Raw genomic sequence first — 24,777 nt, 5'->3', positions numbered from 1 at the left:
TCTCCCACGTGAAATTAGCTTCTGAACTTCACTCCCCCTGTGAACTCAATCCATTAACGGTTCCTTTGGCAATGGCAGCTCACAGACTCGCTTTGATCATTGAAAACCCGTCAAACGACAGTGAGTTTCTGCTCGTGAAGCAGTCGCACCCTCCCAAATTCAACGATGAAGAATACGATTCTTTCGTGGATTCCGATCTCTGGGACTTGCCCGCGGCGCAGTTGAACTCGCAGCAAGCAGAGTCGCAACTCCCGGTTGAGGTGGAAGTTGTGGGCTCGCATTCGGAGGACTTCAGTCTGAGGGAATTCGACATCCGTGCGGCTCTTAACGAGGTAGTGTCCTTCAATTTTGGATGTTTTGAGTTTTTAATATGCTTTGATGATGATGAAGTTAAACGGTTTTGTTATTAGGTGTATGGACGATTAGGGTTTGAGGCGGTTGAAAGGGGAGGATGGAAGTTCCATAAGTATGTGAAGGAAGCTGCGTTTGGACCAGATTTCCCCGTTAACACAGTCTTCATTATCGGAAAATTGGTAGCACCTGAGGACAAGAACTTTAGAGGTTTGCTTGCTTTTCAAGTTTGTCGTAGTTGACGTTGCAAGTTATCATCATCATATTTATTCGCAGATGATTTATGTTTGGGTTTAGATTCAATCATTGTTAATGTCTTTAACTTTTTTTTTAAAAAATTTTAATTCCATGGTATGTCAACAATATTTGTGATTAATTTTTGAAGTCTATAACTCTATACAGATTCCTTTAAATGGATGTCTGTCCAAAGCTGTCTTAACTGGCTTCTGGAAGTGAAACCACATGGGGATCGTGTTGGACCATTGGTAGTTGTTGGCCTTATAAATGAATCATCTATCTCTACAAAATGGAAAGTCCCTCCTGCTATACAGTATCAGGTTTGCTTTCTTTAAAATTCCTTGGGAATTGCAAATTTTGAAATAAATCTGGAAGCAATAATATTGGAGAAGCTTTTTGTTAATATTCCAGACTGTCTTTTGTTCTAAAGGGATATCAACCTCTATGGATATTGAATCAATGATGCCCCCTCCCACCTCCCAAATAATGTCATTTTCTAAATCTTTTTATTCTTAGGCAAGGTTCTAGTGTTCAGATTTGGCATATGATTTGTTTACTAGATTTTCACTGCTCTCATACATATTCACTGGCGAATGTGCTCACCCTTTTTGTTAACTGCTTATGGTTAAAAGGGAAAAAAAAAAAATCCTCCAGATGAGCAACACAGTGTTATATTTCAGCAACTCAATTTATATCTTAAACTATTTGGTCAGAGATCATAGCTGCAGTTTGATATTTGTGTGCAAAGAAAGGAGAAATAGGAAGCTGAATTTTTATTTTTTGAAGTCATTATGTTAATAATCTGGTGCAAAATGAAGGTTTTTTTATACAATTTTAGGAGTACCCGCCTGGTGTTACACTTATACCCATGGGAAGTAGGACAACAAAGCCTTTTCACACAACAAATTTGGTGGTGTTTGCACCTGAGAATGTTCCAAATGATTCAGAGGAGAATAGTTTTATTGCACATGGAGATGCACTAATAGTTGATCCAGGATGTCTATCAGAATTCCATGGAGAGGTATTTCTTCCACATAACATCCAAGCTTTTGCAGTTGGTCCATGACATTGTGGCCTTTGAGTCATCTTTTACCCCTCTGTTTTCTATTCCATCTTCATGCATTTTTGTGGGATGCATTTCATAATTTCTTCTTACTAGATCATGCTGATTTGGCTGTCTTAATCTAGATTGACGCTACTTATTGACAGCAAAAGCAGAAACAAGTCCCATTCATTTGAACTTTTGCTACTTAAATGCAAGTCATGTGACTTTTCAAGAAATTTTCCTGGAGATATACTTTTGATGATTCTTTCCCCATTCCCTATATCTTACCTTCTATGTGTGGTTAATTTTCAAATTATCTGGTTTTGAAATTTGTTTTCCTCATCAATTATACCTTAACATGCTGCTCTCTAATTATCAGCTAAAGAAAGTTGTTACTGCTTTGCCAAGACGACTAGTGGTCTTTGTCACCCATCATCATCCTGATCATGTAGAAGGTGAGTCTTTGCTGAAACTTCATTGACCTGTGTAATATTTTTAAGGTAGTTATGCTGCAAGGTATAGTGGTGAATGGTGAGGCAGTTATTATAATAATCTCTTTTTCCTGCTTTGAAAAAACAAAATCATTACATGCTATTGCCTGTAATGGATATACTCTTGTACTTGGAAACTTACATTTCAAATATATTTTCACCCTTTATGACAGGTCTCTCAGTTATCCAGAAGTGGAATCCTGATGCCATTTTGTTAGCACATGAAAATACCATGCGTCGCATAAGTAGAGGTTATAATGTTAGTTTTTGTTTTCATTTCAATAATGTTCTTTGATAGTGTTTGCAAATTTGTATTTTCTTTCTTAATTTTGTGTTAATTAAATAATTATGCAACTAGAGCAGATGAAGTATAATAAAACTACACCAACTAGAAACTAAAGAACAAACACTCATGGTGAAATAAAATATATGTTGTATCTATCATGAAATTTCATAGAAATCTTGGTTTTGAGTAAAAGACATATAGATCATGACTTTGGTATGAATCTTAGAATTGTCACGCTAAACTTGCAAAACCCAACTTTTGGTAACATCTGGATTAGTACTCATGAGTCATGATAATTCTCTTTGTTGCTATTTATATGTTGGGCAAGAGATGTTAAAGGTCTGATGTGGTTTTATGTTATAAGTGTCTAGATACTGTGGTTGGTGGTGAAATTTCCAGAAAGAAAAAGCAGTAGCAGTTCAGCTTGTTGCATTTTTTTTGTGGGTTGGATATTGATATTTTATGATTAGGTGCCGAGGATTAGAATTCTAACATCATGCTTGGAACCATTCATTAAAAAATGGATTTGATTTGATTTAAGAAGCCAATTCCCAACTCTTTTTTAAATGATTTGGATTGAATTGCCAATTATTTTTCATCTTTGGAACATATCACAGATAAATTTAATTTGCTTTATTTTATTTCTCTTTCCTTCCCATTACTTGAATAATATAATTTCTCCCTCTGAAAATCTAATAAGTGCAAAATCATCAATTCAAACCATGAAAAAATTAAATGGAAACAAATTATCCACTCATTACATTTCCACCAGATTTGGAGCAGATTTTTATGTGTACACACAAATTTTTCTTTAAGGTTTTCAATGTTAAATCAATTTTGTTTAATAACTTTCCTTACAAAAAAATGAAACTAGTTTCCAAAATTTATGGTTCCAGATTGACTGTGAGTGAATTCTCTTTCATCTCCTGAATTTTCTAGCATTTTCATGCATTTTGTATGCTTTTATAAAGCACTGCTACTGTCATTCTTCTCTGCATATTAGAGACAATTTACAATTAAATTTGCATACCTGACATACAATGCAATCCTTGGCTATCTATCCTTCAATTTCACTAGAAAACAAAATAATGAAAGTAGAGAGTGATATTTTTCTTCCTTTTGATTCTGAAAGAGTTGGTCTAAAGTTTAACAGTACATAAAACTAGGATACACAAACATATGTTGTTATTTCAATTTTTATGATTTGTTTTTTTCAGATTAGTTTCTAATTTTCCTTTAGATTCTTAGGTTCTGCCCTGACGTACCTAGAATAAAACTTCACCTAGTCATTAAACCAATATTCCATGATTACAGATGATTGGTCACTTGGCTATACCTCAGTTACAGGAGATGAAGACATTTACGTTGGTGGTCAGACATTGAGAGCTATTTTTGCACCGGTAGTTTTTGCATTCATAATACTAGTTGGCTTGCAATGACTTCAATTTTTCTAGATCATATTTTCCATATAAATTTGAAATTTGTGTTTAAGATGTATGACCAGGTAATGACACATCCACTATTTTAACATTACCGTATAGGACAGAAAACTTTCACAAAAGATCTGTTAGAGATGCACATAAAAAATCATTCATGTGTCTTATTTTAGTAGGTAAAGCTTTAAGGTTGAATTCGTTCTCAAGGTAGTTTCTTCAAACAGTGAACCTGTGCTTTGTCCCTGCTTCAAAGTCAAATTGATTCTTGACTTCTTGACAAAATAAATGAACTATATCTCAATCTATATTAAATATTACTTGAATTCTTAACATGAGTTTGTATTGAGGTCATTAGTGTGGTGAGAAAATAATTGTTCTCTGTAAAATTGCACATATTTTCTGCTAAATTTGGAAATTTTATTCGATTCAGGGACATACAGATGGTCATATGGCGCTGCTTCATGTGAATACTCATTCCTTGATTGTAGGTGATCATTGTGTGGGGTAAGATTCAAAACAATATTATGGATCATACATGAAGCAAATTTCAAATTGAATTATGCACACAATTTTTCTTATCATATGCATAAACATTATTTCATGTATATTTATGTATTTAACTATTTATGCATGTTTGTATGGTTGTAAAACTTTCTTCACATTTGAATACGTTATCTGGAATAATGTTGTAGTTGGACATTTTGACCGTTGTAGTCTTGTAGACCTGAAATTGTAGTGAACTATTTTGTTATATCTCCAATAAAAGAGGTGTATTGTAGGAGAAATAAAGTAAGGCCCGATTCATGTGGACTACCTTGGTTAATGAGGTTTTATATAAGGGAGAATTAGTGAAGGCAGTTATACTGCTAAAAATAAGGTAATGGGGGAAGGCAATTATATTGATATAAATAAGGAAGTGGGAGAGTGAAAGAGTCTGTTATAAATAAGGAAGTGAGAGAGAGTTACTTTTAGGTAATTCATAGAAGTGAGGAGGAGAGACCAGGCTGTCAAAGGTCCTGGAATACTTGTATTTTGTTACCTTTTATATCCCTTCTCTGTTTTTAATAGGAATTCTCTGTTCTAGAGAAAGATTGAGGGTGTTTCATCTTCAATAAAGGTTCATCATTCTTGCAATTTTTATTATTTTCTGATCCAATTGTTTACATATTTTTTGGTTATGATGCCTTTTTTTGAAATGCCTGGGAATTGTTTATGCAGTAGTTATTCTAATTACTAATTATCTCCTTATTTTATAAAAAAAACCAAAATAATGTTTATTAACAAGTTGATGAAGTTTCAGTCCATTAGACTATTGAGTTTTCCTTCTTTTATTTCTAGATCAATGAATTTATTGAAGACATACAGATATAAGGAGAAGAAAATACGAGATAGGATTATTATAAAAAGATCAATCTGGTAGACTTACCTTTGCAAAATTCCTCTTCTCAAACTTGATGAGGGACTGAGTAGGTGTCTACCTAGTTTTGATTTTAGAGAAAGAAATTATTTGGCATGCCAAAATATGTGTCATGTTATTCAATGTCGAAGCTGTCTGATTTACTCTTTGTACTTCCAATATTTTCTAAGAATCTTTTGTTAATTACTATGCTCTACTAACATAATGATTCACTTTGTTTCAGTCAAGGAAGTGCTGTCTTGGACATAACTTCTGGTGGAAATATGACTGTAAGTGTGAAATTAATGTTGCATCCCCTGCAATTTAGAGAATGACGTACACTTTAACAAAGTAACCATAGTTAAAAGAAAATAATGTTTATAATACCAGTGTTCAGTGGCAGATCCAAGGGGGTAAGAGTGGGCCCTTACACTCCCAAAATCTTTTTTAAAAAATATATATGTATAGAGTTTTTTAAATGAAAAAATAGTTTATTATTTAGTAATATAATTATGTATATATATATAGGATCATCAACACCATTAGTAGATAGTTGTTCTTTTAGTATATTGGCTAGGAAGGAGGTTATAATTTATTTTGGTAATATATTTGTCTTAAAAAAAGTAGTCTCTAACAATTAACTAAAGATATCTTTAGTACATACCAAATGATATAACTACTTACATTGAAGTTTCTTTATTATTTACCCTCCTTTACTTAATTTTTGTATTTGTCTCTGAGTGCATTAGATGTACTTTCGCTCAATATTATTGTCATTTGCAGGAATACTTCCAAACCACATACAGATTTCTGGAGCTTTCACCACATGCTTTAATACCAATGCATGGGAGAGTTAATCTCTGGCCAAAGCATATGCTGTGTGGATATTTAAAGTATCAATAATCAATCACTTCCTTCTTTTGACCGAACAAGTTAACAGTTGATATTTTATGTCGGAGTCACTGAATGGATTGTTGTCATTATTTTCAGGAATCGTAGGAGTAGAGAAGCTAATATCTTAAAAGCGATTGAAGGTGGAGCAAAAACTTTGTTTGACATTGTAGCGTATGTATATTCTGATGTTGACCACCGTGCCTGGGTTGCTGCATCATCAAATGTGAGGCTCCATGTGGATCATCTAGCCCAGCAACATAAGTTACCAAAGGTAATGACTAATGACTAATACGCTTTTTAAGTTTTAAACACCCTTATCTTTTATTTGAGAAATTCTTAGTATCTATGGGTGAAAAATCCATTGCCTGTGGAATTTGGCCTTTTTCACCTTTCTCGGCTTGGCTGTAGGCATTTATATTCACCACAAGCTCTGCATCTTTCTAAAAATGAGAACTTTTTCCTTTTTTATGCCTTGGTGCTTTTATGTCATGCATAAGTTTTTCAAAATGTGTAGTATTTGTTTATTACACTATATCTTATCATAGCTTATCCTCGTAATTATATTTATACATTACTTTTATCCATGCCTTAGGTTGGTATGTGTGTCAGTCATTTGTGCTATTAACCTGATATTTCTTAGCATCAAGCTGAGGTGCAGTAATTTATACCGATGGAAATACTATTTCATACAAAAGAAATTCATAGAAACGGCACATGAATGATTGAAAACATGCTATTTATTTAATGATATCTTTTGTTTCATTATTTTAATGTTTTTAATATTATATTATGCCTGATACATTTATTTTCATAATATTATTTATTTTTTTTAAATAGTTTTATTGGAACAGCAAAATAACCTGGAGACTTGGCTGCCTGGCTGGTGTTTGATATGCACGTGATTCTTACTACATCCTTTCTTGGCCTTCTTCCTTTATTCATTATTTTATTTTCTTCCTTAAATAACAAAAGCTTTGTTGTATTTCAATAAAATTCGAAAATGACCTGTTTGTCATCTGACTGTTCAAATAAAGTGAAGAATCTGCTACCGAAACTGTCGAATAACTCTGATCAATGTCTAATCTACCCTCAATCGAAAATAACAAATCCATGTCTATCATTTCTCTTATGGAAGATAATTGTTTTACTAGAATTTTGTTTTCCCCTCTTAGGTAAACCACTAACCAGATGTAGCACTGCTTCATATTTTGGATATTACTTCCCTTCATCTCAATGTTTTTGTGTTCATTAGCGATTAATTATTGGCAGAATTGTGCATGATTCATGGAATTGCAATTCTCCATCGTTTCTTGAGAACATTGCTCAACAAGTATATTTAAATGAGTGACTTAATACCATTCCAAATTGAATGAAACTTGGACAATTTTTGTGAGAATGTGCAGGATTTCTCTCTAGAAACTTTCAATTCCAGTTTGGTTGCATTTGCTGACAATCTGGGTAAATTATAATTCTGAAGAGCTGCACCGGCTTACTCAAGACTACCTATCAGCTTCGTCCGTTGCATTTTATTTTTTTTGAGAAAATATGTAGCTCTATCCTCAAAATACATTATTTGCATTGAAGTGGCCTTAGATAATGGGAACTCTGTGCAGTAGCTGTATAAGATATATAGCTCTTGTGATAATCTGAGAGGAATTACTTGTGAGATTGGCTTTTATTCTCTCGTGAAACTGACAGAACATACTGCGTCTGCCTTAGGATTTTTCAACCCAGAAGTTCAAAGATACCTGTGGACTGCATTTTCTATCTCGATGGATATGGGCTTACACTAGAGGAAGTTTATTACATCTAGTAGGGAAATCTTCATTTCTTATTGCCGGTGTTCTGGCTGGCATTGCTGTATTGTACTGTCAAAAGAAAGTTTAGTAAATAGAATGGTGTACGTCTCTGGGAGAGTTATATTCTGTTTGTTGATCGTTAAGCAGGAATGCGAACTACATTTTAAATTGTGAGCTTTGATGTAACATGCTATGATATTACTGAAAGAGTACTTTGAAACTTGAGAGGCGCTTGAAATGTTCTGAGGTTGTCATCCATTGAGTGGAAGGGACTCGAAGGAGTGTTAATATTATTTTTGGTGCAATTTACATTAACAGATTACTAATGATTGGTCTCAAGTGGGTTTGTGTTTCTTTATCACTCAATAACATCTCACCTGGGCATCCAAGCTCCGGCAAAGTCAAGGCTTTCCCATGGTTTTAGCTCCTGTTTGTAAACTCATTCAAATTCCGTCTTCGTGGAAATAAAAATTTGTACTGTGGAAAAACATGCTTTAGAATTATAATTTGGGCATGGTGAAGTGGATACTGAGTAATGCCCCTAGGTTAGGTAAAGATGCAGACCCTTTCTCCCCAAGAGATATTGGTTTGAGAAAGAGAATGTTTTGAAAGAAGAAAGAATTTGGATTAAAGAAAAAAGAGAGATAAAATGAGTATGTTTTAAGTTGTTGGATGTAAAAAATATAGAAGAAAGGAATGAGAGAGACAAAAAATTATTCTTAAGTAACGATAATCTTACTTTTTTAAGATAGTTTTGATTTTCTTTTATTTCAATAAATAATATAATCAAAATGAAGAATAATATAATCATTTTTTTTTATTAAATCTAATCATAAATAATATAAACAGTCTGATAACTAAAATAAGAGCATATATTAAAGAAGACAGTAAATGAAGAATTTTAAGTAGCAAGGATAATTTTTTTAAAAATAGTAAGTTATAAGTTAATAACTTAAAATACTACTTTAAATAATGTTTGAAAAAAATGATAATAGGATATATTTATTTGTTTAATAATTATTTTAAATCAATAAACTTATAAATTAGTGAAATAGTTATAAGTTAGCGGTTAAGCTTGCCAGATTGACTCCTTGCCAACGGGTTTTGAAGATAAAGTCTGTTTTACAACTGTAAATAATACTTCTTACATGTGATCAAGGCTAAACAGTGGAAGCGAAGTGCTGCCGTGATTCGTGGAAATAGTCAGTGATGCTTTACACAAGCAAAGCCCTTTCAAACTTGAGTTTGGTAGATGTTCAGATTCCTCAGGCAATACATGAAAAGTTATGCGAAAGTGCTCATTCTTCAAATGTCATTATCTCGAATGTGTAAAATATTTTATTTTCTCTAATTTCCTCCTATAATTGAAAAATAAAATATTTCATTCAGCTTATTGTTTCGGTGTGTTTCTCGTTCAACAGATTACCCAAAATTGGTGGTCCAATTTCAAGATTGTTGTATTTGTGACTCTCTTCTTGTTAGTTGATTTGTGTGTTTTGTTTTGCATTTATTTATCGGCTAGTAATGTTGTTAGAGGATCAACTAGTGGTTAGTATTCGTTCTTTACGTTGTTATCTTTAATGGAATGTTTATCTCTTTTAATGAAACGTAGTATATATACAAAGTTTCTGTTAGTAAATTATAAAAGTTCAAGTTAATGACGTGCACCTTGTTTTTCTGAAATGAAGTTAATGTAACATCATCTACGGACATGAAGACAAAACAAGAAATACCATAAACTAGTTTATAAATAGTTTATCAAAGAAGGGAGTTTGTCTGTGTTATAAGTATCGTAGGCGGCAACGAAATTTGTTGTCTTGTACTCCGTAGTCCGTATTGCTGCCTAAATAATTTACATCGAAAACATATGAATGATAAATCTCTACCTCAACCTTTCATTTTCAGGGATTTCTTTTAAAAAATAAAGTTAATTTCCTTCTTTTGTTCTTTATTTACTCTACTCTTTATCTCCCTCCTATTCCCTTTCTTGCTAGTGGATTTCTAAAAATTTTCTAATTGGCAGGGGTAAGGCAGATTCAAAAAGTAAGTAGGAGAGGGTAAAAGATAAATGATTTTCATATTTTATTATATTAAATAAGAAAATTTAACTGTTATATATATATATATATATTTCCTTTCAATTTATAACTCTTTAAATATCCTTAGAATTTAACTGTATTTTGACAAAACTCTCATTGCTTAAATGGAAGGGTACTAAGAAAAGAGAACGAAAACATATAACTATTGTAAACATTAAGGTGTATTAAAAATATATCCTAAGGGTCTAGTGCGTGTGTGTCCTAAATTTGGTATCTCCTACAAATAAAAAATGAGCTTTTACGTACACTTCATTTCAATGAATCTTAAAATTCCTATTAACGGTGAACAAAATAATATTATAACATGGTGACGTCTCATTCAATAAGCCATTGTATTTCCCTTATTTTTCCAACTTTTATATGTGAAAAGTCTTCTAAATGCTACCCATTTGCATGGTGGCTCGTTCCGTGTTGCCTTATTTTTGGGGCAAACAAAGAAACCTCCCTTTAATAAAGGGTCCACAGGAATTAGAAATATAAATTATCGAAAACTCAGTAAAGAAACACGTAACAAACGGACGTGTTGAAAACTATTTTGCTCGGCGGCTACTTAACTTGGTCTTCGTCATAACATACGTTTTCAGCGTCAAAAATTCCACACACAAAACGTCTTTGTCGTTTTAGTATCGCACTGTACCAGCAACAGATGGCACCAGATAATAATGATAGCATCTGCATTTTCTTATTAAGTTTCAACGTAATAATTAATAATTTGCGACTTCCAATTAAATAAATGCTATATATTTATTGGTTTCTTGTAACGAATTTGTCAATACTCTTCTACCGGTTTCCAACGCCAGCGATAACTGTTTTTGATGGGTCTGGGCCTCTGGCTAGTTCATCTTTATAACAAAGCTTTTATTATTCCTAATTCAGCACAAAACAAAAAGCATATATATAAAGTGGGCATTTAGAAGACAGAAAGAGAAAGTGCCTCCAATTCAAAGCCTGTGGATGGTTATGTTTGTGGTATATAATTGAGCTTTTCCTTCTACTTCTCTTTGTACTTCGAGTTTTTTTCCCCTTCTTTCTCTTCTCTATCATCCTTTGATTGCAGGGTCCAACATATTTTGGATCAGTTTCACGCTAGGTGATTCTTTTTGTATTTTTGTATTGAATTCATTCATTTGATCTTGTTGGTTATGGTTATGACCATAGAGATATTTTAATTAAAATATAGAATTGTTGTTGGTATTGTTTGAAGTATTTCATCAATACAAAAAAGCCATAGACAGATAATTTTTAAGTTATACATATTTTCTATTATTATTTACTGGCTTCAACTTAGATACCCATCATAGATAAAAGAATTATTAGAGAATTTTCTTTGTTTGTCACTCTAATATGAAGGGCTCAAATAATCAATGCCCATTAAACTCTGTTTCCAAGCTTTTCAATGCTCAACTTTACTTTGTTCAGTTTCTCACCTATATCCTCATCTTGGGCTTTGGTGTAACCCTTGGGATCATCATCAGTTTTTATGTAAAAGACTGCACCTTTAGCCTACAATTCACTCAGTTGTCACTCTCTACCTTGCCCCGAACGCAACCCTTGCCACCACCAATTACCAAGCCTGAAATATCTAATAATCAAAGTAGTCATGTTGGGTTGAAGGAATTCCTTGAGCCTCCTAATGTTATGCATGATATGGATGATGAGGAATTGCTTTGGAGAGCTTCAATGACTGCAAAGATCCCTGATTACCCGTTTGATCGAGTTCCCAAGGTTGCCTTTATGTTCTTGACAAGGGGTCCTGTGTTTTTGGCACCTTTGTGGGAGAAATTCTTCGAGGGGCATGAAGGGTATTACTCAATTTACGTGCATTCCAATCCTTCATACAATGGATCACACCCCGAGAGTCCAGTGTTTCATGGTCGGAGAATTCCCAGCAAGGTTAGTTGGTTTCTTCTTCAGTTACATGTTGCATTTACTAATCGTTTATTGCCTATTATGGAAATGATTATTGCTTGGATAATTGAAATGAATCATAGAGTATATACAGTCCTATGCAAAGCCCTTGTTACATGCTTATATTTGCAGCTATGCTTATGAATCAATTAATAAAAAGACAACAATGACAGTACTCATCTATTGTGCGGATTTTTTATCAAATCCTTTATGTTTAGTGTAGAAAAATTATATAATTAGAGTGAAAGGATAAGAAAATTGTGCACATAAATAGCATACATTCATGGATTTGATTAAGATTTATAATTCCAGCAAACATTGATCTGATTTCACACGATGCAGGAAGTGCAATGGGGTAATGTCAACATGATCGAAGCTGAGCGTCGGTTGCTAGGCAATGCACTACTGGATATTTCAAACCAACGATTTGTTCTCTTATCAGAATCCTGCATACCACTCTTCAACTTCTCAACAATCTACTCTTACTTGATGAACTCTACTCAAAACTATGTGATGGCTTTTGATGAGCCTAGTGCTGTTGGTCGTGGCCGCTACAGCATTCAAATGTTGCCTGATATCTCTCTCAAGCAATGGAGAAAAGGGTCCCAATGGTTTGAAATGGACAGAGGGCTTGCAGTTGAAGTAGTATCTGACAAAAAATACTTCCCAGTTTTTCAAGAATACTGCAAAGGTTCATGTTACGCAGATGAACATTACTTGCCAACGTTTGTGAGCATCAAGTTTTGGGAGGGGAATTCGAATAGGAGTTTGACTTGGGTTGACTGGTCAAAGGGTGGTCCACACCCAGCTAAATTTTTGAGATCTGACATTACTGTTAAGTTCTTGGAGAGTTTGAGGAACAAGAAATGCAAGTATAACGGAAGCAGCAACAATATTTGTTTTCTTTTTGCTAGGAAGTTCTCGCCTAGTGCTCTGTCGAGGCTCACTAGGATTGCACCCGAGGTTATGCATTTCTAATTCTATTATTATAGGCACAAAAACAGAGAAAAGTTATCACTATAACCAATTATTTATTTAATTCATTCTTTTTATCTTGTAATTTCATCAATACAGAATGAGTTTTAGTATTGGGTGGGTTATATATCTATCTCACTAACGAAAAGCTCTTGAATCCAAAACCATCAAGCTGTTGAAGAATAGTTGGTACCGATAGTTCTAATCTTGACAAATAACATGACCACAAAAAAAGTAGCATGAAAATAAGAAAGAATGCACGTTTTATTTGGATGCCTCCTTCACGGTCAAAATTGACATCACAGATCCCAATCAGTTAAACTTCTATAAGAATCAAACGAGACGCGTTCTACATTTGAATCCCATTTCAGACTACGTCGACCATTATTGAACTGACTGACCCAATTGAATCGAATATCTTCCCCAACCATTGCTAGTCAACAAATTTGGAAAAGAAAGGCCCAACCAAAGCCCTTTAAGCTTTACCTTCAATTAAAGCCCCACTAACTATTATAAAATGAGATCGTAAAATAGACCACCCAATCTCCCGAGAGAAAAATAACGTTTCAAAATTTAAAATAAAGAGACTCAAACTCATTTTATATTTAAATAGATCAAAATAATTCGAACTCAAAACCTATAATTTAATATTCTGAAATGGGCTGGAACGAAAATTTTAAATTGGCATTCAGAAACTGGGCAGAGGATCATCAACAAATACGAGATAGAAAAAAAAAAAAAACATAAAAAATTGAAAGGGAGAACGCCCGAAGAATCTGATCTACATTATTACAAGAATGCTAGTGGCTAGTCCATCTCGTCAAAACCATACTTAAATAATATGCATCACTGACTAGTCCCACAGGCATCTTCAGACAAAGACGGCGACTCGGACACCGAGTCCAACGTGTCATGACACGGCGACACCTCTACACCACGCAACTCCTCAATCATCTTCACCACGTGGCTGATCCTGGGCCGTTGATCAGGCGCATGCGCAGTGCAAGCCATGGCTATCTGGAGCAACCCCACCATCTCCTCCTCAATATCCTTATACCTCATCAGCTCCAAATCAAACACCTCCGCCGTCCATTCCTCCCTCACCACCGACTGGACCCACCTCGGCAGGTCCACTACCCCACCGTACCCACTCCCTGCCCCACCACTCTCCACCACCGAGGGGCACTTCCCTGTCAGCAGCTCCAGCAAGAGAACACCAAAAGAGTACACGTCAGACTTGTGGCTTTGTTTTCGACCATCCGATGCTTCCGGAGCACGGTACCCGTTCGATCTCCCACCTACTGGGCCGGGGCCCGCGAACACTGAAAGGCCAAAATCTGACACTCTTGCGTTTCCCTGCTTGTCTAGGAGGATGTTGGTGGATTTGATGTTACCGTGGGTGAGCTTAAGGGATTTACACGAGTTGTGAATAAAGGCCAAGCCTCTTGCCGCTCCAGCTGCTATCTTCAGTCTCGTGGTCCAGTCCAGTGGGGTTCGTCCGGGTCCTCGGTTCCCTGTCGGAATTCCACCATCAATTTTCATCTATTTTACACATTTGCCATCTAAATTAAAGTTCCCGGTTTTCTATTTGCCAGAGCCTAGTGTCCACTTTTTGGTCATATTTGTTATTCAACTGATAAAAGATAAAAGATAAAAGCAAAAGGCCAAACGTTGTTCAGGAAAAGAACAAAAGCTAAATACTAATCGTATTCTTTAATTATTTTTTTAACGAAAAAGGAGGTTCAAGACAATGCACAATCAGTCAATTGGTCTTTGTGGTACAATACAATAGTCCAGATTCACAGAGGGTTATGATTGCGCAGCCACTGTACACTAAACAGTTCCTTTGTCTACTATTGCTGAAAAATAATGTATTAGTATTAGAAAATTACAGCTTTGGAAGGAAGGAGAAGGAATAATAAAGAATCCATATCCAAAGCAAATCACATGGTTGATGACCCAACTTTTAAATTTGAAGGAGCCTCAAAAACGGACCCCCACGAACATTGATGCACAGGTAACCTAATGGGAGGGTATATCGTACCCTCCTCAGACGACCATCAATTAATCATCAAGCACGGGTAACCTACATGCGTGACTCTGTTGGCTATTTTGCTATTTTGTTTAGGCCCCTGGTGGAAGTTAAATGTAGAAAATAAAAGAGAGCTTTCAAAGCAGATAACCCACTCAGCACTCTTCAATTGACTTTCTTTCAGTGCTCAAGGGCCAAGGGGCAACTAAAGAACAAAAAATGGGAGAAGTGGTAGAAATCGGTAACCTAGTCAAACTTTGTTTTATTTCATGTGACATACTCCAAACAAACAGAAAAAACGAAGGTGCAAACGAAATAACGTACCGTGAAGGAGCCAGAACAAGCTAGCATTGGGCATGTAATCATAGACCAACAACTTCTCATCGCGAGCAAAATAGTAAGCCCTCAAACTAACAATGTTGGGGTGCCTTAACCTTCCCAAAACCTCCATGTGCTGCTCGAACTCCCTCTTTCCTGCAATCTGCGCGTCCTTCAGCCTCTTCACCGCAACCACATTGCCATCATCGAGCACCGCTTTGTATGCGGTTCCAAACCCTCCTTTCCCAAGCATTTCTGCGGAAGCTCGAAGCAAGTCCTCCAGTTCAAACCTCTTCTCCCCTTCGAAGAACACCATTCGACCCCTCTCAAACCCTCCTTGAGCAGGGTATGGACTCGACGAATAAACTATCTTTTCGCTCTCAAACAGCTTTGATCCTTTTCCCTCCTTCAACTTCGCAGAGTAGTTTCTCCAGAAGTAGCAATACAGAAGCAGAGACACTACGGCGAGGACCAGAACATCGCCGACTATGATGGCTATAAGAGCCACCGGACTTATTTTCGAACCGCCGTTTTCGTGGCCTTTATTACTCGATGATGTTGTTCTCGGCATTGAGCTTGGCGAAGATGAAACCGTTGTTGTTGGGGTGTTGCCGCGCGGCAACAATGGCGAAGCAATGGCACCCTCGGATCCAGGTTGAGTTGGGTTGGACCCAGACACGCATTTATGCATTGGGGCTCCGCAGAGAAACGGGTTTTGCCCGAACGAGGATTCGGGGAAGCCCGACAAGGACTTGGGTATGTCGCCGGAGAGGCGGTTGCCGGAGACGTTAAAGTCTTGCAAGCTGGGAAGGTTCACGTCGGGAATGTGGCCGGAGAATCTGTTCTCGTCGAGACGGAGAGTGAGGAGGTGGGTCAACTGGTTGACCGTCGCCGGAATCTCGCCGGAGAAGTTGTTGTGGGAAAGATCGAGACGGCACAAGCGGAAGAGCGACGTGACGGTCGCCGGGAACTCGCCGGAAAAGTCGTTATGAGACAAGAAGAGAAGCTTCAGAGCGGTGAAGTTGGAGAGGTTGGGAACGGGACCGGAAAAACGATTCCCCTTAAGGCTCAGAACCCGTAGCTGAGTTAGAGTAGTTAAGGGGTGAATGGAGCCTTGGAGGTCGAGGTTTTCGAGAACGAGTCGCGAGACTCTGTCTCTGATGCATGAGACGCCGGTCCAGGCACATGGGTTGGTGCTTGTGTTCCATGTTGTGAGCCTCTTTGATGTGTCTGAAGCGATTTTGAAGGCCACGAGAGCTTCAAAATCCGGGTTGGCGGAACCTCGAAGTAGAAGAAGAAAATGGAAAAACATAACGAGAACAATGAGGCGAGAGAGGCTTGTGGTGGCCATTGTTGCTCTGCAGATGCAAGAGAAAGAGCGAGAGAGGAAGAAGTGAGAAGAGTGAGAGCGTGGGTGTGTAAATGCAGAGTGTTAAATGTGGAATTAATGAGAAAACGGAAGGGCTTAACGGTAATAAGGAGGGTGTAATAATTATGGTTAAAAACAGAGAGCTTAACTGAAATAAGCATGCGGCGTTAATGCTATGCTTCGTATTGGTTGTTTGGCTACACTGACACGTTGCTGTACCTCAAAAGACTATAATATGCAACTTTTTACTGTTACGTTGATCTGGAAAGACGGTTGTGTCCTTCCTGTTCTTTCAAATGCTTAACCTTGTCATGGCTCTGATTTTAAAGATAATTATTATAAGGTTGCAATAAGAGTTATAAAACGAGTTTTGCTGCACATTGACATATTTTTATATTTTTTATTATTTTATAAAATAAATAATAAATTTATTTTTAGAGTTAAATTTAAGTAATTGATAATATGCTATTAAAAATAAAATATTATTATAATAATATATTATTATTATTATTATTAATTGTTTCAATTGAATTTTAAAATTTAAACATAACAAATTAATGCATATATATATATATATTATCTTTAAAATGTGTAACAATTGTTATTTAATGATTAAAAAAATTATAAACATATAAAATTAAAAAAACTTCAAATTATTCTTATGATGTTCTTATAATAATAATTTTTATTATATTATTTATCTTGTTATTTTATTTTCTTTTTCTTTTCTTGTTTCTTAATTTTAAAAAATACGATAATTTCATTGTATAATTAACTCTTCTCTTAAAATAATAATACCTTTTTATTTTCGTACCGTTTAATGTCGAGACTTAATATAACTTATTTTTACAAATTTCTAATGCTACTTCATAAAATATAACATTAAACAAAAAATAAATATATTTATTCACAGAAAAAAGAAAAAATAACAGAAGATAATATTTTTTTCGTTTAATAAATTCCAATATGATTAAGAAAAGGAAATATTACAAAAATATTTAGGGTTTATTTATTTTAAAGTTATAAAATTAATTATACATTTTAAATAAAAAAATGTTTTTCAGTAAAAAAAATATATAGTTTAAATTAATTTAACGTTTTAAAATTAATTTAATTTAATTTTAATCGAAACAAACAATTATTGGAGTATTGCATCTGCTGACTTAAATTACTACTTCTTGTTACTATTTATTTATTCAGGAGAAAAGAAATTAAATATACCATAAATTTAATTATTAAATTTGTAATTTATTTTATTGATTATATATATATATATATATAACAAATAAGAATTAGTTTTTCTAAACTCTTAAAATTGATAAATAATAACAGAGCTAAATAGCTAATAGTTATTATGGATCGGTGATGGCCTTGATTATGTTTTTGGACTTACTTGCACGTGTTGTCTACTTTTTTTTAACGATGCATTAAATGCTTCTGTTTTCTCCGATCCTTCGGTTGTCGCTGTTTTTCTCAACAGATCTTCTTCTTGCTGTTGTTTTTTATTCTTCCAAAATAATTTTGGATACTAGTTAAAGAATTAAAAAGAATATTTCATTGTTATTAAAAACTATGAAAAAAAATTAATTGAATGTATTTTTTTAATAAACTTTCTAAACACTAGTTATCATTTGTCATTTTTTTCCTAGACAGAGTGCTTGAGTTAAAAATAATTTTCTATTGGTTTTATTAATTATTTTTATAATTGAGTTTAAATGTTTTTTAAATATTTATTATACTTTAATATAATAATATTTTATTGAAAATAAAATATTAATTCTAAATTCTTAAATTTAATTATTAAAATTAAATTTAATTATATAACTTAACACGATAAATGAACACTAGAGAAAAAAAAATTGAGTTCATATAGATGGTCAAATATCTAAATATCTTAAAAATTTTGTTTTCACTTTTTTCTATATTAAACAATAATTATTTTAAATATAAAAAGTTTAAATAATAAAAATAATAACAATAATTCTTAAAAACGCTATCATTTTACGGATATTCTTACAAATGCTTCTTTTTAATAATATCTTTAAATGTTCTTGTTAGATAATTTGTATTCAATTTATATACGTAGGTTGATCTTATTTTTTTGAATCTAATTGTTGAATTATAATTATATTATCCTGATTATTTTTATCAAATTTTTTAAAATTAAATACTTCTAAATATATGATTAAAATGTCATTATTTTGATATATTTTAAAAACATATATCATACTTATATTTTTTTTTTACATGAACGGAAATTTATTTAAAATTTTATAGACATGATTTGTTAGTTTTAATAGAAGTAACCAAATAACCAGAAGATTATATTATAAATGTGAGATACTACAACATATATTGCATTTTAGTAGCGTCATGAGTGACAAGCTACAATGCTTGATTCAGACGATGAATCAACCGGAAATGCTGAAGGAGAAGATAAAAAAGGTTTAGGTGGCATTGGTAACAATTCAACTGTACCTTCTAACATTTCTACCACTTTAGTAATGTTTGGTCGAGTCGAAGGATCGGTTTGTATGCACCATAGACCCACCATTGTCATTTTTCTCACCTTTTCACTATCATTTTCATTTCTTATAATTCGTAGACCAAGCTCTTGATTGGATTCAAGATGCTTGTAAATCCAATGAGGAAAATATATTTCGCTCGAATGGTCTACTTGAGCCTTAACATTCTTTCTCGTACCCACCATGTCTAAGATCATCATTCCATAACTGTAAACATCAGACTTATGTGATACTGTACCAAAATTCCTTGAAAACACCTCTGGGGCAATGTAGCCTGCAGTTCCTCTAGCGCCAAATATTGATATAGCACTTTCTTTTCTTGTACAAATTTTTGCAAGTCCAAAATCTGAAATCTTGGGGTTGAAATTCTCATCCAAGAGAATGTTGTGAGGTTTTATGTCAAAATGCAAAATTCTAGTGTTGCAGCCTTTATGCAGATATTCTAGTCCTCGAGCAACACCAATTGCAATATGGTACAACATTTGGCAGTCTAACTGACAATCTGTCATTAGGACACTTCCTTCAAAGATAAACTTCTCAAGTGATCCATTAGACATGAACTCATAAACTAAAGCTCGTTTAGAGCCTTCGAAACAGAAGCCCAGAAGAGAAACGATGTTAATATGAGAAGTTCTGCTGATAGTTGCAACTTCATTGATGAAGTCCTCGCCATCATCTTTCAACTCATTTAGGACTTTCACTGCTACATAGCGTCCATCCTGTAATTGTCCTTTGTAAACACTACCGAAACCCCCTTGGCCTAATTTGTTTCTGAAGGAGTTGGTCACTTTCTTTATCTCAGAATAACCATATCTCTTGGTTTGAAGGGGTCCATATCTTTCCAAAAAAATCTCAATCCGTTGATTGGTTGGATTTTTCTTTTTCCTTCTTGTATAAAAGATTTTGATCATTACTAGTAATAGAGCAGCTGTAACAGCCAGAGAAATTATTCAAATTAGAACGATTGTTTTATAAGGATGAGTAAGAACGCTATACAGAAAAATAGAATAAACATTGATTATCTTTTTGGCTAAAGAATTTAAAGGCAATAAGTAATGATCGCAAGGAAAATCTGTTAAGCTAAGATAAAACAAAGCCTGAACTTGGCAACTAGGTTGTCAATTTTGATCTTAAGTTGGCTAAGGCTTTTAAGTGAAGTTGCTAATGTTTTGCTCCATTTAATGCTTTAGTTTCATAACGCCTAACTTTGAAACTGCTCTGTTAAGTTAAAGCCTTTGCATTGCAGAACCTGGGCCATTGATGCGGGAAAAGACATGGAAATTAATCTAAATACATTACCTAGTCCGACGAGTCCTAGTACCATTTTCACAACCCAGCTTCTACTCCCTGCACAAGTTAGAGAACAGTTAGCAGCTGTTTTGATTAAAATTATTTTAAACGAAAACAATCGACAAAATTACTCGTGGAGTAAAAAAACATGGATACAGAGCAGCTGCTTATTTTGTTTTTTTATTTTACCCGACTTTTGTAGATCACCTACGTTTGAAATGTAAGGTATTTGTGCATACCTTTGGCGCAATAGAATTTTCCTTCACTGTCAAGTTGACATTGGCCTCTTCTTTGACCAAGACACTCTTCACAATCTTCAGATAATTGTACTTCGATAGCTGTATGACCCGACATACATTGAAAGGGGTCGTCACTACACTTATCTATTACGGCATGCTGAACTGTTGAACATGGTGCTAGAGAGCTGGGCCACTTGTAGCCCCGAGGCATTTCAGTATTGGCAGGCCCATAGTAGATATTGTATTCAGAACAGGTCGAATATTTATAAAAATTTTTGGGAACGGGGATATTGAGGGAGTGATTGCATCTGAAGATAGTGATATTATATTTGATGTAGAAAGAAGCCAAAGGAGAGGTGTGTGGAAGAGTAATATTGTTGCTGAAGGCTTTGCAACTTCTGTTTCGGATATTGTTATGTTGATAATAATCTCTGATCTTTATGGTACGAGGTTCAACCTGTAGAACAGGGTACGATGTTGATGTTGAGCTGTTAATGAGTTGGATGGTTTTGGGAGCGTATGCATTATGTTCTTCACAGCCACGAATAGGCAAAACGCCGCAGTGTGGTCGCAGTGTGCTTGTGAAAGGGAATTTGATGAGTCCAAGAAACCCACAGTCGAAAGATGGTGGGCACTTTCCATCCTCAGCTGAGACGAGAAGCAGAATACTGGCGAAGATAATTACTGATTTGAACATGGAAAGGGCGGGCATTATACATGAAGGTTGATAATTGTGAGGCGAGTAAGGAAGCCGTTACATGATCGGAAAGCAAGCACTGGTTTTGATTACGCTCAGTGGCTGTTGCAATCATTGTTGACTGCGAAAGACTAGCGAAAACGTATGGGAAGGTGTATTTCAGTGTTTGTGGAATTTAATCTGAACGTGCTTATTACTGGTTGTCCCTCAACCCTTTTCTCACGATACATATTTTCGTAATCGTAAAGACGACACTTAAAACAGTATACGACAGTGTTTTAAATTGTCCACGATACGCATTTCACTTTATATACCATATGTCAGTTTGCTTCACTGTGACTAGTCAACGAAGCTAAAGAGAGAGTGCGTTCCCAAGGGTGTATCTCATTTTTGGGCCTAAAGTGAAACAAAATTACGGAAATTAAGTGGCACGGCTCAAAAACGATAAACATATATTTTATCTAAAAAAAATTAATGCATTGTTTTTTAATTTAAATAAAGTATAAAAAAATAATGAAAACAAGGTTATATTTTTGCAACATTTTATATAAAAATAAGGTGATAGCTAACGTGAATTGGTGTATTATTCACTTGTAAGTAAATTAATAAGATAACATGCTATAACAGTTTATATTTTAAAAGTTGTAGTGTTGATGTTTTAATTTTTAATAAATTTTATAAGTTAAAGATATAAAAATATTATATATTTAAAATAAGTTTTTAAAATATTTTTTATTGTAAATATTCATTTAAAATATAATTATAACAATGTGAAAGTAAGTTTCATTTATGGAATGTTAACCTTGATATTTTAAACTTATTCTTCTATTTTTGTTTCTAAAATTAGTTCAAATAATTCTTTTGTGTTTCTAATAACTAAATCGATAAATCTAATTATGATAGTTGAAATTTAAGGTTAAAAGTTAAAAAAAATATATTTAAAATAAAAGATCGAATGTAATTAAATAATTTTAACTTAGAATAATATTATAGAATTTTTATTCAAATGTTCCTTATTTTTTTATTGCATACAAACTTATTTTCCAAATTCAACAACTTAAGTAACTATACTTTATTTACACTGTCATACTTTAAATTCTGATTTTTGAAAGTGAAATCAATTAAATTTAAAAATATCATATATTTATTTCAATTTTTTTAGTAATGAATAAATTGGCTAAATCAAAATAAGTGTAATGACTAAATATATGTAATTGAATACTAAAAAATACAAGAAATTTTTTTCTATAAATATTGGCTTAAGCTAATTTTATATAATAATAATTATATAAAGTTTTGTCAATTTTTATTAAAACTATTATTTTTTGTTTAAGCTAAAATTGCAGAATTTGTGTGTCTATAATTCACTTAAGTTAATTAAATTTCACTAAGCTAATAATATTTTTGCTTTAGTGATATTTATCCTATAAGCCATTTTTTTTGTAACTTTCCCTTGAGTGAGGTTAAAATGATTTAAGCAAATTTTACATATATTATACTAAGCATATATAACTAGTATGCAGGAAAGGCATGAGAAAAATCTAAGATGACGCTGAATAATTTATTAATACAAAAATTATTTTTTATGATAAATTGAGAATATGAGAGTGAAGGTAAAAGTTTTAATTCTAAAAATTATAAACGATATATATTAGGGTTTAATGAGAAGATATGCTAAAGATTTAAAGTGACATTAAACGTTTTATTAATTTAAAAGTTATTTTTATTATAAATTGAAGCTATATCAGTGCATATAAAAATTTTTATTTTTAAATATGTACAAAATTAAGTAAAAAATATAGAAAAATTGTATCAATACAATCCTATAAATATTTTAAATAATAAATTTTAAAAGTTCAAAAAGTAATTTTATAAAGTTTTATAAAAGATTAATTCATAAATATATAAAAATTAATATTATTAAATAAATATAAAATATCTGAATTGTTAATTTTATTTAAAATATGTCTAATGATTTAAACATATTAACTTATTAGGTTTAACTTTAACCTAAAAATAATAATAAATATCTTCTCAAATTGGAAATTATTTTGTAAATTCTTTACAATTCTATTTGCATGAGTTGCTTAATGTACTAGCTAACTCCAACAAATGATAAAAAGAGAAGTTATAAGAAAAAGATAATTGTTTGACAATAATTTATTATTTTTTAAATTATTTTCTTATTTTAATGTATTAGTGCATGTGTCAATAGTTTCATTAAAATACAAAAATATTAATTTTTAAAAAATAAAATTTACAATAAAAAATATAAAATAACTCGATTATGATATATAATTTCACAATATAATTGATAAAATTAAATTTTATTATAAATAGTACGAAACTTTTGGTACATGTCATAACTTATAAAAATTTGATATAATACAATTTTAATCTGTTTTTTGAATTTACTTTCATTAATTTTATTAACATAATCAAACTAAATCTAATTTAAATTTACATACAAATTATTATCATATTTAAAATAAAAATTAAATTATTAACATAATATTATAATTTTTTTTTACTTACAAATTCAAATTACATCTTAATTAAATAAATTTAAATTACTAATATAATTAAAATTTTTATCATTATATATATATATATATATATATATATATATATATAAAACAAATAAGAATTAGTTTTTCTAAACTCTTAGAATTGATAAATAATAACAGAGCTAATAGTTATTAAGGATCGGTGATCGCCTTGATTATGTTTTTGGACTTACTTGCACGTGTTGTCTACTCTTTTTTTACGGGCATTAAATGCTTCTGTTTTCTCCGATCCTTCAGTTGTCTCTGTTTCTCTCAACGGATCTTCTTTTTTTTATTGCTTTTTATTCTTCCAAAGTAATTTTGGATACTTAGTTAAAGAATTAAAAATAATATTTTATTGTTATTAAAAAAATATGAAAAAAAATTAATTAAATGTATTTTTTAATAAACTTTCTAAACACTAGTTATTATTTGTCATTTTTTTTCCTAGACAGAGTGCTTGAGTTAAAAACAATTTTTTATTGGTTTTATTAAATATTTTTATAATTGAGTTTAAATGTTTTTTTAAATATTTACTAAACTTTAATATAATAATATTTTATGTTCAATAAAATATTAATTCTAAATTCTTAAATTTAATCATTAAAATTAAATTTAATTATATAACTTAACACGATAAATGAACACTAGAGAACAAAAAAAATTTGAGTTCATATAGATGGTCAAATATCTAAATATCTTAAAAATTTTGTTTTCACTTTTTTCTATATTAAACACTAATTATTTTAAATATAAAAGGTTTAAATAATAAAAATAAAAATAATTCTTAAAAATGCTATCATTTTACGAATATTCTTACAAATGTTTCTTTTTAATAATATCT

The 24,777-nt window shown here is 32.6% G+C and overlaps 4 protein-coding genes across 8 annotated transcripts; 2 read left to right on the top strand and 2 right to left on the bottom strand.

The window, feature by feature from the left end:
• The first annotated feature begins 24 nt into the window (after nucleotides 1-24).
• LOC113872456 lies at nucleotides 25-8,270 on the top strand. 5 transcript variants are annotated; one of them, XM_027510021.1, is made up of 12 exons: nucleotides 25-332; nucleotides 411-561; nucleotides 754-908; nucleotides 1,427-1,609; nucleotides 2,013-2,088; nucleotides 2,298-2,375; nucleotides 3,725-3,810; nucleotides 4,277-4,350; nucleotides 5,487-5,532; nucleotides 6,026-6,135; nucleotides 6,233-6,407; nucleotides 7,540-8,270. In XM_027510021.1, the coding sequence occupies exons 1-12, from the start codon at nucleotides 72-74 to the stop codon at nucleotides 7,603-7,605; spliced, it is 1,461 nt and encodes a 486-aa protein (XP_027365822.1). In that variant the 5' UTR covers nucleotides 25-71; the 3' UTR covers nucleotides 7,606-8,270. The 5 variants fall into 5 exon arrangements, with proteins under 5 accessions (XP_027365822.1, XP_027365819.1, XP_027365820.1 ...); XM_027510018.1 differs by having other exon boundaries at nucleotides 7,856-8,242; XM_027510019.1 differs by having other exon boundaries at nucleotides 2,298-2,369; nucleotides 7,856-8,172.
• A 2,535-nt stretch (nucleotides 8,271-10,805) lies between these two features.
• LOC113872539 (glycosyltransferase BC10-like) lies at nucleotides 10,806-13,095 on the top strand. The gene is made up of 2 exons (XM_027510167.1): nucleotides 10,806-11,927; nucleotides 12,285-13,095. The coding sequence occupies exons 1-2, from the start codon at nucleotides 11,379-11,381 to the stop codon at nucleotides 12,918-12,920; spliced, it is 1,185 nt and encodes a 394-aa protein (XP_027365968.1). The 5' UTR covers nucleotides 10,806-11,378; the 3' UTR covers nucleotides 12,921-13,095.
• Nucleotides 13,096-13,500: 405 nt separating this feature from the next.
• Nucleotides 13,501-16,618, bottom strand: LOC113872538 (probable leucine-rich repeat receptor-like protein kinase At1g68400). The gene is made up of 2 exons (XM_027510166.1): nucleotides 15,274-16,618; nucleotides 13,501-14,431 (listed from the first exon to the last, which is right to left on the bottom strand). Exons 1-2 carry the CDS (start codon nucleotides 16,616-16,618, stop codon nucleotides 13,764-13,766), a joined length of 2,013 nt encoding a protein of 670 aa, XP_027365967.1. The 3' UTR covers nucleotides 13,501-13,763.
• Nucleotides 16,619-19,007: 2,389 nt separating this feature from the next.
• LOC113871896 (rust resistance kinase Lr10-like) lies at nucleotides 19,008-21,402 on the bottom strand. The gene is made up of 3 exons (XM_027508987.1): nucleotides 20,691-21,402; nucleotides 20,463-20,508; nucleotides 19,008-20,103 (listed from the first exon to the last, which is right to left on the bottom strand). Exons 1-3 carry the CDS (start codon nucleotides 21,400-21,402, stop codon nucleotides 19,008-19,010), a joined length of 1,854 nt encoding a protein of 617 aa, XP_027364788.1.
• Between the last annotated feature and the right edge of the window lie 3,375 nt (nucleotides 21,403-24,777).

Source organism: Abrus precatorius, unplaced genomic scaffold (genome assembly GCF_003935025.1).
Source record: "Abrus precatorius isolate BTA unplaced genomic scaffold, Abrus_2018 Scaffold7, whole genome shotgun sequence".
Lineage (NCBI taxonomy): Eukaryota > Viridiplantae > Streptophyta > Magnoliopsida > Fabales > Fabaceae > Abrus > Abrus precatorius.
This window is presented reverse-complemented; position numbering and strand designations above follow the sequence as displayed.

What these genes read in the sequence shown, in the direction of transcription:
- LOC113872539 (XM_027510167.1), top strand. Translation starts at nt 11,379, where the DNA reads ATGAAGGGCTCAAATAATCAATGCCCATTAAACTCTGTTTCCAAGCTT. An exon ending in GTCGGAGAATTCCCAGCAAG is followed by an intron (nt 11,928 to 12,284) that starts GTTAGTTGGTTT and finishes CACACGATGCAG; the next exon opens with GAAGTGCAATGGGGTAATGT.
- LOC113871896 (XM_027508987.1), bottom strand. Translation starts at nt 21,402, where the DNA reads ATGCCCGCCCTTTCCATGTTCAAATCAGTAATTATCTTCGCCAGTATT. An exon ending in AAAATTCTATTGCGCCAAAG is followed by an intron (nt 20,509 to 20,690) that starts GTATGCACAAAT and finishes TAACTTGTGCAG; the next exon opens with GGAGTAGAAGCTGGGTTGTG. An exon ending in GTACTAGGACTCGTCGGACT is followed by an intron (nt 20,104 to 20,462) that starts AGGTAATGTATT and finishes TTGAATAATTTC; the next exon opens with TCTGGCTGTTACAGCTGCTC.
- LOC113872456 (XM_027510018.1), top strand. Translation starts at nt 72, where the DNA reads ATGGCAGCTCACAGACTCGCTTTGATCATTGAAAACCCGTCAAACGAC. An exon ending in TGAGGACAAGAACTTTAGAG is followed by an intron (nt 562 to 753) that starts GTTTGCTTGCTT and finishes AACTCTATACAG; the next exon opens with ATTCCTTTAAATGGATGTCT. An exon ending in TGAGAGCTATTTTTGCACCG is followed by an intron (nt 3,811 to 4,276) that starts GTAGTTTTTGCA and finishes TATTCGATTCAG; the next exon opens with GGACATACAGATGGTCATAT.
- LOC113872538 (XM_027510166.1), bottom strand. Translation starts at nt 16,618, where the DNA reads ATGGCCACCACAAGCCTCTCTCGCCTCATTGTTCTCGTTATGTTTTTC. An exon ending in CTTGTTCTGGCTCCTTCACG is followed by an intron (nt 14,432 to 15,273) that starts GTACGTTATTTC and finishes GAATTCCGACAG; the next exon opens with GGAACCGAGGACCCGGACGA.